Below are 12,447 nucleotides of genomic sequence, written 5' to 3'. Positions count from 1 at the left end.
GAGACTGCTGTTTCAACCATCAGATAGTTCGGGAAATTGAGATATTGAATGCTAAAAATTATCTATAATAACGTCCGAGCAGAGGGATGGGTAGGGTCGTCGACGATGTTAGTTATACACAGCCCTTTTTTCCATTACAAATAAACGGTCGTCAATGTAACAATATTGAATCACCCATGGAGGGAAATTGACATGTATTCACTTTTGCAACAAGGCTTACAGTTTTCCTCTCGAGGGTGCATGGCCACCTCGGCGCGTATGTCTATAATGCCAATCCTCCTGGGTCAAGTCCGCCCGCAAGGAGTAATTGGTCTCGGCGTCTTCCAACACCTGCATGTCAAGATCTGCTATAGCCATACCTTCGATGGAGGTTCCCAGATGAACCAGTGGGCCTGCGTAGGGGATGGTAATCTGCGAATGTCCACAGTAATTGCGTCCCGGTGGTCCTCCGGCATTCGCGAATACCACGGCGCAGGTATTTTCGTATGCCCTCGCCGTCATGATACTATCGAGAAACAGAGACTCGGCCGAAGGGTTCCAGCGATGGCCCGCATCGGAAGCACCGCTTCGTGTCCACAAGGTTGGCAAGATGATAATTTTGGCGCCTTGGTATACGAGCTCGCGCCATGCTTCAGGGAAGGCCAGATCCCAGCAGACTAGCAACCCTACCGGTCCTAAGGGGGTCTGGATGACTTGATGCGGAGCATCACCCGAGGAGCGCAGATGCTTTCTTTCCGTTGGGCCCCAGAGGTTTTTCTTCGTATAGGATCCTAGAATTTCCCCCGTGTTTGATATGAAGTAGGCCACGTTCTCAAGCTTCGGCATGTCCGGTGGATGGAATGATGCGCCGGGGGTGGGTCGCACGATAGATCCGGGCACAATACAGATATCGCATTCTTTGGCCAGCGCTTGATACCTCTGCAAATATGTTTCCCATTCATCACACAGAGGTGCGAACCGAGGATCGTCTGGAATCAAGTTCGTCAGATGGAACTCTGGCAAAACGGCGAGGTGACACCCTTGTGCTGCCGCATCTCGAATGAATTTGGTGGCCTTTGCGAAATTTCCCACGGGGCGGAAAGGCTATGACAGAGATTGTCGTGTTAGCAGAGAGTTTATAGGTTTAGAGCAGATGCTCGTCATCCTGCACAGAAGGGTTAACACGAGGCTTACCTTCACATAGAGTTGAACAACGGCAATCTTGTAAACGGGGGCCATGACTAGACGGTTGCCTCTTCCCTATCAGATCTGGCAATCGAAAGAACGTCACCACTCCGGAAACGAGATGGAACTAGGAAGTTGCGAAGCCAGTGGAGGTCATTGCTTGCGTCGTGGATTGCAAATCATGGCGGAGCAAGAGGTTCGATATACCGAGGCAGAGCGATAACTTAGTTATGCGGCTGGGTATGACTCAGCCTCCACGACAACCAGAAGGCGCTAGCCACATGAAGGCATGGCAGAAGTGGTCAATCAGAGAGCCTGGCGTACGGCGGTCCTCACTGGGCAGGACTCGTAAGCATTTGGTGGCTGTCGGACGCAACGGCGGATAAGCTTATTCTGGGGCCACGTCAGTCCGGTATGGTAAGGGATGATGGCGTATCGTATCGTCTGTTATATCGATGGAGGGTGGTATGTCATATACAGTATGGCTATATACGAACTATGTTGAAGACCGAGACGCATGTACTTCTCAGTATACGGGTGTTTGGTAGCTTTCTGGCCTGCAAGAATACCAAATTGACATGCATTCCAAGGATCCTGCCACCCTCCTGCTCGTTTGGGTGTCGTTTCCGAGCTGCTTATGGCCTTGGTTCTCGTCCTCACAGGTGCAGTCGGGACTCGGAGGGCAGGTCTGGCATCCCATGGAAGGTGAATCCCGAAACAGGTCCGATTGAATATTCATTCCTGGCTTCATGTATGGGTGTTTATCAAATGGGTTCCGGTAATGGAAATGCTGGCAGCTGCTGTCTCGGGTTCCATGGCCCTGGAACCGGTCTCCAGCCCCCCTGATTAGCATGGATTTCTCTGGATTAGATTGATTTAACCTCTGGGAGTGGGGAGTCATTCGCCTGAACCATCTATTGTCACTGATGTAGCTGGCGTCATCCCGTGTTGACTTCGGTATCCGCGGCCCTACCTGACCGATCTCGGTCATCGTATTTATAGCAGGGGGCAGGTGTAGTAACCAGCGTTCACCAAATGATTTCTTCCAGTTGAATCTTGCATTCTCTGATGATATTTTCTCATAGATCATGGCATCCGAATCTCTGCGTCTCGGTCTCTCGTTCTTGCTGAAGCCTTCGCCCCCTAAGGCAGGGAAGCAGAAGTACGCAAGACCGGTTGCCCCCCTTAAACAACAGGTATTCCACGTCTCACGCCTTCCAAAATGGATGCAGTTGGATCCATATATTATGCATTGGTACAGACCACAACTGGACACCTTCGAAGAATGCTTTTGGTCTTTGTTTTATCTCCATAACGAATCTATCAATACCTGGTCTCATCTCCTTCCCGGTGCCTATTTTGTTGCGCTGCTCCTAGCGGTCGAGTATTGGGTGTCTCACATACCATTCGATGTCAGTCTGGCGGATGTTCTGGCAATTCAATCTTACATCGCCGGGACGGCCGGATGCCTCATATTCTCTGTGAGTGTTGGGTGTGTGAGAGCCGAAGTGAAAATTGTCTAACATGCTTCAGGCGGTATTTCATGCCACAAATGCCCATTCAGAGGAGGTTGCGACGGTCTTTCTTAAACTCGACTACCTGGGAATTATCATGACTATATCTACGACGTGCACATCGGTGACATATTTCGGGCTCTACAATTCCCCGATTCTTCAGACAATGTATATATCCTTCACTGTATTCTGCGCTGCATTGGTCTTTTGGGTTGCACTTGATCCTCGCATGGACGGAGCTCAAGCTGGGCATTGGAGGTATGCTTAGCTACTTTACACGGCTGTCGTTGTTCGCTTTGCTAATTTGTTATGTTACAGAGCCACCGTATTCCTTCTTTTGGCAGCCAGCGGACTGGCACCCATATGTCATGTATCTCTTGTCGAGGGAGCAGCAGGACTGGGCACGTTTCCTTTGGAAACTCTGTCCGTTACATGCATGTCATATGCGGCCGGAACCGTTGTCTATATATCTAGGTTTCCGGAGCGCTTTTGGCCTCGAAAGTTTGATTTACTGGTACGCTTGTCTGCTTTCTGCCCTTTAATCCAAATTCTAATTCTCCAGCGCAGGGTGCTAGTCATCAGATCTTTCACATTCTGGTTGCTTTAGGCCAGATTGTTCATCTGTATGGCCTGCGTGATAGCCTTATCCAATGCCATTTGAACCAGGTGCTGCGCAATGCACTCTCCGCTTCTTAAGGCATACTGCTTGAAGCAATGTTTTATTTACATCAGGAGGGGCGCTCGAACATTTGGTGATCGGTGGTTAAAGTAGCAAAAGTTCTTGATCCGGTTTCTTGTGGAAGAATTACGTAGTTTTATACTGTCCACCGACAAAGAACGTGTTTCTTATACTCCTAGTATGCTAGATTACATAACATCGATACAAAAGCTTCCAACATTGCGAAAAGTCCGCTGATAGATTTGTAGGCTTCCTCACGATTGATGGGAGTTTTCTCCAACGGTGTCATGAGTTTAAGACGGAGAATGCAACATACTTTGATGATCTGGCTGAGCTTAAGGCCTTCATGAAATATGTATGACAGGTGACAACGATTTAAGGCAAAACCGAGGGCAGGTGACGTTCTCCAGGCTCTGCTGGGCGGCGGTCTTCTTTTTTGAGGAATCGGGTGGTTTATGAAATCGGCCGTGTTGGTAGGCATCTCGGTGCCTCCTCCATAGATCCCCATGCTTGCCCACCCGGACCATGTTAAATGGAGACCCTCGTAGCTCAAAGGAAAATAAAAAAAACACCGCAGGGGCTCAGTGAAAGCGTATATGGTTCTAATCGGTCTAAAGACGGGCAATGCCCCGGCCCTTTGCACCGGGGAGCCAATGTGACGACTCTATGGACCCGGCCCTTTGCATATTGTGGATTCGATGTATCTGATCATCTTGATCTTTTATGTTTGAAGGGGATCAATGCGATCGTCAAATGCTTTCTGTTCGGATTGCTTGTTTGTGGGAATTCTCTCTGGCTAGATGACATTTTCCTACGTTGATTAGAAAATATATCATTACAATTCTGTGGATACCTTTTCTTGAATTACTGTATCCGTGTAATACTTGCTTGTGAGCTTTCTTATTTGTCTACTCTCTTTCTCTCATTGTCTCTCCTCCATTGGAACTCACATATAGATCAACTGACAAGAATTTCCGGACGGAAGCGGTGTTCAGAATTCCTTACGTGGTTCCATTTGTACGCAAAGGTATGGAGCCATCCCTTCCCCAATCTGATACCTCCTCTCCAATTTCGTGAATTTGCGACAGTCATTATCATATCGCTGAAGCTCTTTGATGATGGCCTTGTAAATCAGTTGCGGGGTCGTTTTTCTCGGATCGTGGACAGGTCCGAACCTGCGTAGGTCGAACGTGACACTCATGCGAGTTTTCGTCGGTGGCAGCAAAATAGTAGTCCGCCGGTAAGCGCGGGTTTGTAGACACTGTTCGATTTGGTAAGTTATCTGGCAGGTTATTTCGTGGATAGTCGGGGCTGCCATGGGTAGCACTACATCGAAATATAGAGTGACCGAAAAGGGGTCGTACTTGGAAGTGATCGGCGAAAATCCCATGTTGTAGTCCCGCTCAAGCCGGCACCGTCGCTCCCAGAAGGGGTCGGATGAGCCGGTTGACATTGTGCAGAATTTGAAGGATAAAGATCTTGATACAGGTGGTTAACGTTGGTCAGGGGTCTATATCAAAGTTGGAAGGTACCTGCGATGAAAGTCGTCGATTGATGGAGGTCATAATATCAACTGGGCTCATGCGGAGTCAACACTTTATTTATACTTTCTTTGGTAGCCTAAAAATGAAGATCATCAACCCGATATTGGTCATTGTGGATATTTTATCGGAGATCTGCGGAAGCTTCCGAAGGTATCTTTATTTCTTATGCTCTTTGTTACACACGATTGTTTATCTTTGCGTGTGCAAGGAGGCATCTGGCACTTTTGATTAAAGTGACTACCCTGTGCACAGAGTATGTCGTTCAAAACGGATTCCATAATAGGGCACTTTGCCTCCCAATCACAATGTACCTTTGTCACGTTCAATTCTGGCAAAGCGCTAGAATAAGCCCACGGCGTATCAAGGAGCTGACTGAAAGACAAACGGATCTTTCTGGGCATTCTAGATATGGGCGGCAGAACCCGGTGACTGTTCCTTCAGTCATCTTGAGATAGACCATCTGTCCATTAGGTGTATCCTCCACCAAGTGCAAATAGTCTGAATTAGGCAAAGAACGTGATCTTGCCTGATGTTCAAGGATCATTTGCACTTTTCCGAAAATTATCTCGGGGGTCATTTGTGGCGGATCCATTAGTAGAAACCGGAGATTGAAGGTTATCTTCATTATGTAGCCTCGAAGGGTTTCCCGGGGATTTCGAAAATGTCGCCAATGAATCCGGAATCCGAGTTCCATGGTGATGTATGTCAGTGGCATCAGCCTATGGGGTCGAATCTCGCTCAGAGGGACTGGCACACGTATAACAATCTCATTCTCGTTGCGCCGATCCACGGAGCCAAATTCCAATGATTGATATCTATCCTCGAGATTTAGTCGTGGAGAGATGTAGTATTCAGTCATACGAAGACCCATGTTGGTAGTGGAGATCGCCGATGAGTTGATGTTCCGAGAACGGGGATGCAAATGGTTGTATATGCCTAACGAACATTTTTCGCACATTATTTCGGTTTTCTTTATGCGATGAGGCTCGGAGGCTTTTTTATATAAGTACTAGATATTTGTGCCGTTGGCCCAGGGGACTGCAGTGATCTACTCTCTTCACGCCATCTCTCGACTGAGAAGCTGGGAGGAGTCTCCAGGTCAAAGGAGTGAAAGGAACGAAACCACATCATCCTCCTAAGAAATATCCCGGTTAGATTTTTTACTCTACTTCGGTCCTGATTATGTTTCACGTGACGAGAACGTATCGGATTACTTCAGTTATTTTACTGCTATATCCGGGAAATAACACTTACATTCAGCATGCTATTGTCTATTGGTCATTCAAAAATCTCGTTCAATTTGCGCTTGGTTTGGTAAAGAATACAATAGTAACATACCCCGACAGTGACACAGACTTTAACGATAATCAAAGGATCTTATGTTTCTTCTTTTTCAATCACCATGCTGGGGACGGACACGTCGCCCATTCTTCCCCAGACGGTGGTGTCCTTGTACGGCTCGCGGGTGGCTAGGGGCAAGAGAAGCTGTCTTATACGCTCGATGATTTTTGCGGGATGCTCCTTCTCGAATTCATCAAAGTAGCGATCAAAATCCCAGAGCCTATAACCAATCTTAATACGGACATGCCCATCTACGGGCGCAGATATGGGGTTGCGAAAGTCGCCTGACATGTAGCGATTTGCCAGGCTTTTTTGAATCGACTCCAATACAAGGTTCATAGACGCGCCGCTGTACCATAGGGAATCCACGCGAACGACAATCTCTTCACCTCCAGGGTTCCCGAACTCCATTCCGTGCTCCTGCTCAAGCCAGTCCCAGCGCGATTGGAAAACAAGGTCGGTCATTTTTCTCGGGTTTGTTACGCAGCGATTTTCAAACCCAGAGTAAAGAAATGAAAGCAATATCACTTTACGTCAGCTCCTTCCCTCTATCGGTTAATATGTTGGTGGCTTCCAAGGCTTTCGACTTGCTAGAAAAGGGAGGGTGAGGGAAAGAATAATGATGGGATGATGGGATGATGGGATGGCTGTGGTCAAGGAAGCCGAATTTCAACTGAATCAGAGATCTATTTATAGCGCCATCCAAGTCTTTCATAGAGATTGAGTAAAGATGTCTTTGACCGGAGAATGTCATTGTGCGGCATCATGATCGAAGATCGTGATGGAAGATCAAGATTTTGATGAGGAATATATGGCGGATAATAGGCGAGCACATAGTCTTGTTGATCGGTAATGTAGTTCCTTTGTTCCCGGGATGGCATTTTCCACCTGAAGATTGAAAGTGATGGACTCTAGAGAGCCACAAAGAGGAACCCAACAAAGGACAAAAAACCCGAGGGAGGTCAACCGGATGCATTTGTGCCCACACAGGGCTCGGCAATTCAACACTACTGGCTGTTGTCATAGCAAATCTGCTACGTGAACACGCCTTTTCTGAGAGCTAACATGTTTAAAAAAGACAACCTTTGAAATTCCATGGCCAGTAGCAATATAATACATCGAAACGCCAGTCCTATTTGACTCCGAAAATTTTGAAACACAGATGTCACAGTCTCCCATTGTCATATGCCGTAGAATCATCAATATTAAGGACTATCTCGATTGTTAAGCCTCCATGGCACCATGCATCTCCACTGGTGGGACAGCGACGGATTTGCGAGTCATCACGACCTTTTCGATGAAAAGGTCGCCCCGGCCCAGGAGAGCATTGACTTGGCTGGGATGGACGATGTGCAGGACACCCATCGCCAGAAACATCAAAAGTGCATCAAAGACGTAGATGAATACCTCGTGTTTCATCAGATATCCGTCGTACCCGTCGAGGTACTCGACGACTCGAATGATCGATCGAACCAGAATTAGAGCGCTAGTCGCGTAGAGTGCAATCATATGTCGGCGCCAGATTTGCGATGCCTCTGGCGAAGCATTTACGGGGGCCCGAGCCATTCGGATCTCGAATACGATGGCTGTGATAACGAAGAGGGAGAACATGATGATCTGCACGAACAGACCACCGATGATAATTCGTTCACCGGTCGTGGGATCAGTCGAGTCTTTCACCATAATGCCAGCACCTTCTCACCATCAGTTCATGAACGGCTTAATCGATAGACAACCCAGCAGTAGGACTGCTGCAGACATACCTGATGCCTGCATGAGGAAGGATAGTACGTCTCCCGCGACGAATATCTTGGTCAACCACCGCAGCTTAATGACCGAGTATCTTTCTGCTTGCAGCATGGCAATGATTCGACCTAGAGTCATGTAGACGCTAGCCGCGAGGAAAGCCGGGGCGATGAGGATCAGGGCGCTTTGCATAACATAGGGGCCTTTGGTGAAATCGGGGGACTCTATAGAGGAGAGCAAACGGCCAACGTAACCGATGGTTTCCACTACACAAGCAAGTCAGCATCCAGACGTCTGGGTTGGTTAAGGACAGAATGCCGTACAAATTCCTCCGATAAAAAAGGGGATCATGAACCAGGTTCGCGTGCGGATAAGTTGGTAGAAGTGCAAAAGGGTGCTGAGGCCAAACAGCACCAAAAAGATGCCTGCAGCCGGACCCGAAGGCTTGTAATAGTAAAATGTAAAATTTTCCATGGCTGGCCAGAGGGTATTGAGAGGCACTGCACACTGTAGATGTGAAGTCGGCCGCAAGTGGTGATATTGCTAGTAATAGATAGTGCACAGAGACTCCAGTCTCCGGGTGGGACTCCGGGGGTATATATGTCTTTCCCGACGAACAGGCCCATAATGAGAAAATATAAGAATTGATCCAGCCATAAGTGCCATCTTTGGATGCGCATGGGCGGTGCCAAAGGGGAGGGAGATTGGGGGGCGAGGAACCTCGTTCTCGTACGCCGCTCCCGGTCGGGCCTAGCTCTGGGTGGGGTGCCTTGTGGCCTGGGTGGGTCCCGTGCAAATTGAAGTTGAGAGGATCGGCCACACTGGCTGTCGCTCGACTCTCGAAGAGAATCGGTACGTATACGAAGCTTGCCATCGATAAGGAATGAAAGGTCCTCCAATCTATCCACTCTCGACATTGATCGAGGAGATCGGGGATTTCTTCGCTTCACGTGATGTGCAGCACCCTAACTACCCCGTGCTTTCGAGAATTCTCGAACGACCGCGCGAGGTGATATCTCGGCAACATTTGGCAATTTCATCACTTCTTGATCTCTATATATTCATGTTATCGTGGTGAGTAGCCGTGTGCTCCAACTCTCATTACGGAGATCCACGAGCTCGCCCCAGAATTCGATGCAGACAGTACCTACGCTGAGTAGACGCCAAGATATTCCCGAAGGGTTTACGGAGTATGTACCAGTCGGCGCTCGAAGGCAGTCACAATAATGATGACTTCGATCGCACAAGGCAGGCGTTGAAACTTCAAACCTTGTTTGGGGTCTCGTATACGTATCAGCAGAGATTTCGGGGCCAGAGGTGGCGGTGATTAACATTACTCTGTGGCATTTAAGCCAGGCCACTAACTATCGGCATCGGTCCGGCGCAGTTCGTACTTCGTACCAGCTGCCGTTTCGGGACAAGCGTCTCCGGATGTTATTCTTGGAACAACATCGATAGAATCTGATACTCGCACAGGGTCGAGACAATGTGAGCCCCTTCAGGCGGCCATTTGGATCTCCTGTTCTCTCAGTTATATACACCCATCATGCCTTCATCCCACCTGATGATTCGGCGACTATCGTGAATTGTCCGTACCTAGACGCTCATTTGCACTGTCTTTCATTCTTACTCTCGTTCACCATCCATTTCGGTTTCTTTCTAATTTTCCTCTAGAACCTTTCTTCACGTTCTTTTTGCCGTCTCTCAACTTTCTTTCATCCGTCAAATCTAGCAAGCGATCATGGCTTACAAATTCTATCACTACGATCCGTCCGGTGCCGCCGCCGTGGCTTTCGCCGCGGTTTTTGGTCTGACGACAGTCACACATCTGTGGCAGATGTTCCGATCCAGAACGTGGTATTTTATTCCGTTCATCATCGGTGGCATTTGTAAGTCTCCTCTGGCTAGAGCCCGTTCATCTTCAACCCACTAATCCTATGGGGTGATTGTAGTTGAGGCCCTGGGATATTTATGCCGATTTATCAGCTCCACCGAAACTCCCGACTGGACGATGAAGCCCTACATCGGGCAGAGCCTAATGTTATTGCTCGCCCCGGCTCTGTTCGCCGCCTCTGTGTACATGATTCTGGGCCGCATCATTCGTCTCTTAAACGCCGGCTCTGTCTCCCTCATCCGGCCCTCCTGGCTGACCAAGATCTTCGTCACTGGCGACGTCCTGTCGTTCTTCATCCAGAGTGGAGGTATGGAACTCGAGTGAAGCACCCGCCTAACTATGACTGGGAGGCTAATACATGCGCAGGAGGAGGTATATTGGCTAAGGCAGACAGCAAAGACAAGAAGGATCTGGGAGAACACATGATCATTGTGGGTCTGTTCGTGCAGATCGTCTTCTTTGGCTTTTTCATCGTCGTCTCTATCGTCTTTCACCGACGCATGCTAGCCACGCCGATGCACCAAATGGTATCTAGTCGGCTCCCGTGGACAAAATACATGAAGGTTCTCTACGTCGTTAGCGTACTTATCATGGTACGCTCGGTCTATCGAGTGGCTGAGTATGTCCAAGGCAGTGACGGCGCCCTGCAGGGCACGGAAGCCTACTTGTACGTCTTCGACGCTGCCCTCATGTTTCTCTGCTGCATCATCTTCAATGTTTATCATCCTAGCAAGATCGTCTCCAATCGCGAAGAGAAGCAGTGGGACACGGATGACCTGGAGATGTTGAACAACAACACGACGTATCGCAGCGTTCCATAGGGCATGTACGAGCCACGCAAGATCTTCTTGCATAGATTCCCGATACGCAATGAATATTATTAGCATATATCCTGGCATTACTCGTCACTTTCTTTTCCACAAAAGCCTTAGGGACGTTCCAGTGTCAACCTCCCTCGTGAATTAATCTCGGGGCACGTTCAGCATCAGATCCAGCACTACTTTTCCTCGCGCGTGGCCACTTCCCAGGCGATCGAAGGCCTCCTGAAACTGCTCCAATGGCCACACGCTGTCGACCAGTGGACGGCACTTGCCTGCCTCCACCAATTTGGTGATTTCCTCCAAATCCGACCGGCGTGGCTTCATGATGAAGAATATGTCCTTCACGTCCTTTACGTTGACATCATTCGGGCGCAATTTATCTGGAGGCTGGTAGATACTGATAAGGACGCCGCCATCTCGAACGCACCACCAGGCGTCCTCGAGCGACTTCCCCCCGACGCAGTCAACGACCAAGTCAACCTTGTTCGCTTCATTCTGGCCCCATTCCTTAAGCGAATCGGCGCGATAATTGAGGACCTCAGCGGCCCCGAAGGCCTTGACCAATTCCACATTCTTTGGCCCACAAGTGCCGATTACCTGCGCGCCCACGAGGCGCCCCAACTGCAGCAGCCAGGTGCCTACGCCACCCGACGCTGCCGTTACTAGAATGCGCTTGTTCTTCCAAGCCTCGCTGTCGATGCCACCAATGCCTGACTGTTCGAACAGCGCCTGCCAGGCCGTCTCGGCGGAGAGTGGCGTGGCAGCCGATTCAACCCAACTGATATTCTGCGGCCGGTGCGCCAGCTCATCCGTCACGATTACCGTATAGTCGCGCGCGCATCCGGGGCGGAAGTAGTTACTGCGCGCGTAGACCTCGTCCCCAGGTCGAAAGGGCGAGTTGGGCGGTGCCGTTACGACGGTGCCGGCCACGTCGTCGCAGGGCACCGGTTCCTTGTCGGGCACCGAGACTATCGATGGCCAGAAGAGCTCGCCGGCACAAGGGGCCGTGCAATGCACGCGAATGAGATGCTCGTCAGCCTCGGGGTTGGCGATAGGGACCGGTCGATCAACTAATTCCAGCCGAGTAGACGTGAGGTCTGGCTGCAAGATGGTTCGCATCGTAAAATAAAGGCTTTCGATTCCTGTTACCTGTTGCAAAATTGACCAATAGACTGAATTGCTCGGTTCATTACTTCATGAGCAGTAGCCACCAGTGCTTGGGGGTCCTTTTATACTCGTTTCCCCGGACAGCAACTCGGCAAGATATGTCCGCGGGGTTTGGAAAGACCGCTGCAAAGGCGATTCTGCGCCAATAGAGGCAGTTGACGAGGCCTGGCCGGACGCCACTGCTGACATCGCGGGGCGAAGATGTTCTTGGCTACGGCGGATTTGGGAACGTGGCGTTCGTGTCCGCGTTGTCTGCCTCTTTTCGGCCGCTGAAAGACCTGTTCTTCCGCGGACGGTCGGGCTTCTGTTGATGCGCTCATTTGTGGCCGGACTGCCTTTGCATTACGAGACTATAAGAGTTTGGAGAGGGGCAGTACAGGCTACGCTCTCTCAGGGTCAAGGAAAACTCGCTTGCATGCGCACCACCGACTCTAGTGCCACCTTGGACGCGTGTTTTATAAGCTCCATATGTGGATTTCTGTCCCAGGTCTTGTTCAATAATTCAATGCTTGTCATGATTCATTAAACATGGTTTTATATAGACACACTATCAACGGTGGAGCGCTCTATCGTCGGC

At 49.5% G+C, this 12,447-nt stretch overlaps 6 protein-coding genes across 6 annotated transcripts; 1 reads left to right on the top strand and 5 right to left on the bottom strand.

Moving 5' to 3' along the window:
• Window positions 1–19: 19 nt before the first annotated feature.
• LDX57_011586 (carbon-nitrogen hydrolase family protein) lies at window positions 20–1,451 on the bottom strand. Its single transcript, XM_046093330.1, has 2 exons — window positions 1,174–1,451; window positions 20–1,083 (listed from the first exon to the last, which is right to left on the bottom strand). The coding sequence occupies exons 1-2, from the start codon at window positions 1,216–1,218 to the stop codon at window positions 217–219; spliced, it is 912 nt and encodes a 303-aa protein (XP_045949308.1). The 5' UTR covers window positions 1,219–1,451; the 3' UTR covers window positions 20–216.
• A 2,897-nt stretch (window positions 1,452–4,348) lies between these two features.
• On the bottom strand, window positions 4,349–4,810 carry LDX57_011585 (uncharacterized protein; the record flags this gene model as incomplete). The annotated part of the gene is made up of 1 exon (XM_046093329.1): window positions 4,349–4,810. The coding sequence occupies one exon, from the start codon at window positions 4,808–4,810 to the stop codon at window positions 4,349–4,351; it is 462 nt and encodes a 153-aa protein (XP_045949307.1).
• Window positions 4,811–6,278: 1,468 nt separating this feature from the next.
• LDX57_011584 (uncharacterized protein) lies at window positions 6,279–6,707 on the bottom strand (the record flags this gene model as incomplete). Its single annotated transcript, XM_046093328.1, has 1 exon — window positions 6,279–6,707. One exon carries the CDS (start codon window positions 6,705–6,707, stop codon window positions 6,279–6,281), a length of 429 nt encoding a protein of 142 aa, XP_045949306.1.
• Window positions 6,708–7,046: 339 nt separating this feature from the next.
• LDX57_011583 (RTA1 domain-containing protein) lies at window positions 7,047–8,462 on the bottom strand (the record flags this gene model as incomplete). Its single annotated transcript, XM_046093327.1, has 3 exons — window positions 7,047–7,936; window positions 8,006–8,254; window positions 8,312–8,462. 3 exons carry the CDS (start codon window positions 8,460–8,462, stop codon window positions 7,467–7,469), a joined length of 870 nt encoding a protein of 289 aa, XP_045949305.1. The 3' UTR covers window positions 7,047–7,466.
• Window positions 8,463–9,729: 1,267 nt separating this feature from the next.
• On the top strand, window positions 9,730–10,703 carry LDX57_011582 (RTA1 domain-containing protein; the record flags this gene model as incomplete). The annotated part of the gene is made up of 3 exons (XM_046093326.1): window positions 9,730–9,877; window positions 9,941–10,189; window positions 10,249–10,703. 3 exons carry the CDS (start codon window positions 9,730–9,732, stop codon window positions 10,701–10,703), a joined length of 852 nt encoding a protein of 283 aa, XP_045949304.1.
• Window positions 10,704–10,844: 141 nt separating this feature from the next.
• Window positions 10,845–11,822, bottom strand: LDX57_011581 (NADP-dependent oxidoreductase; the record flags this gene model as incomplete). Its single annotated transcript, XM_046093325.1, has 1 exon — window positions 10,845–11,822. One exon carries the CDS (start codon window positions 11,820–11,822, stop codon window positions 10,845–10,847), a length of 978 nt encoding a protein of 325 aa, XP_045949303.1.
• Between the last annotated feature and the right edge of the window lie 625 nt (window positions 11,823–12,447).

Source organism: Aspergillus melleus, assembly GCF_016097325.1.
Source record: "Aspergillus melleus strain CBS 546.65 chromosome Unknown contig7, whole genome shotgun sequence".
NCBI lineage: Eukaryota > Fungi > Ascomycota > Eurotiomycetes > Eurotiales > Aspergillaceae > Aspergillus > Aspergillus melleus.
This window is presented reverse-complemented; position numbering and strand designations above follow the sequence as displayed.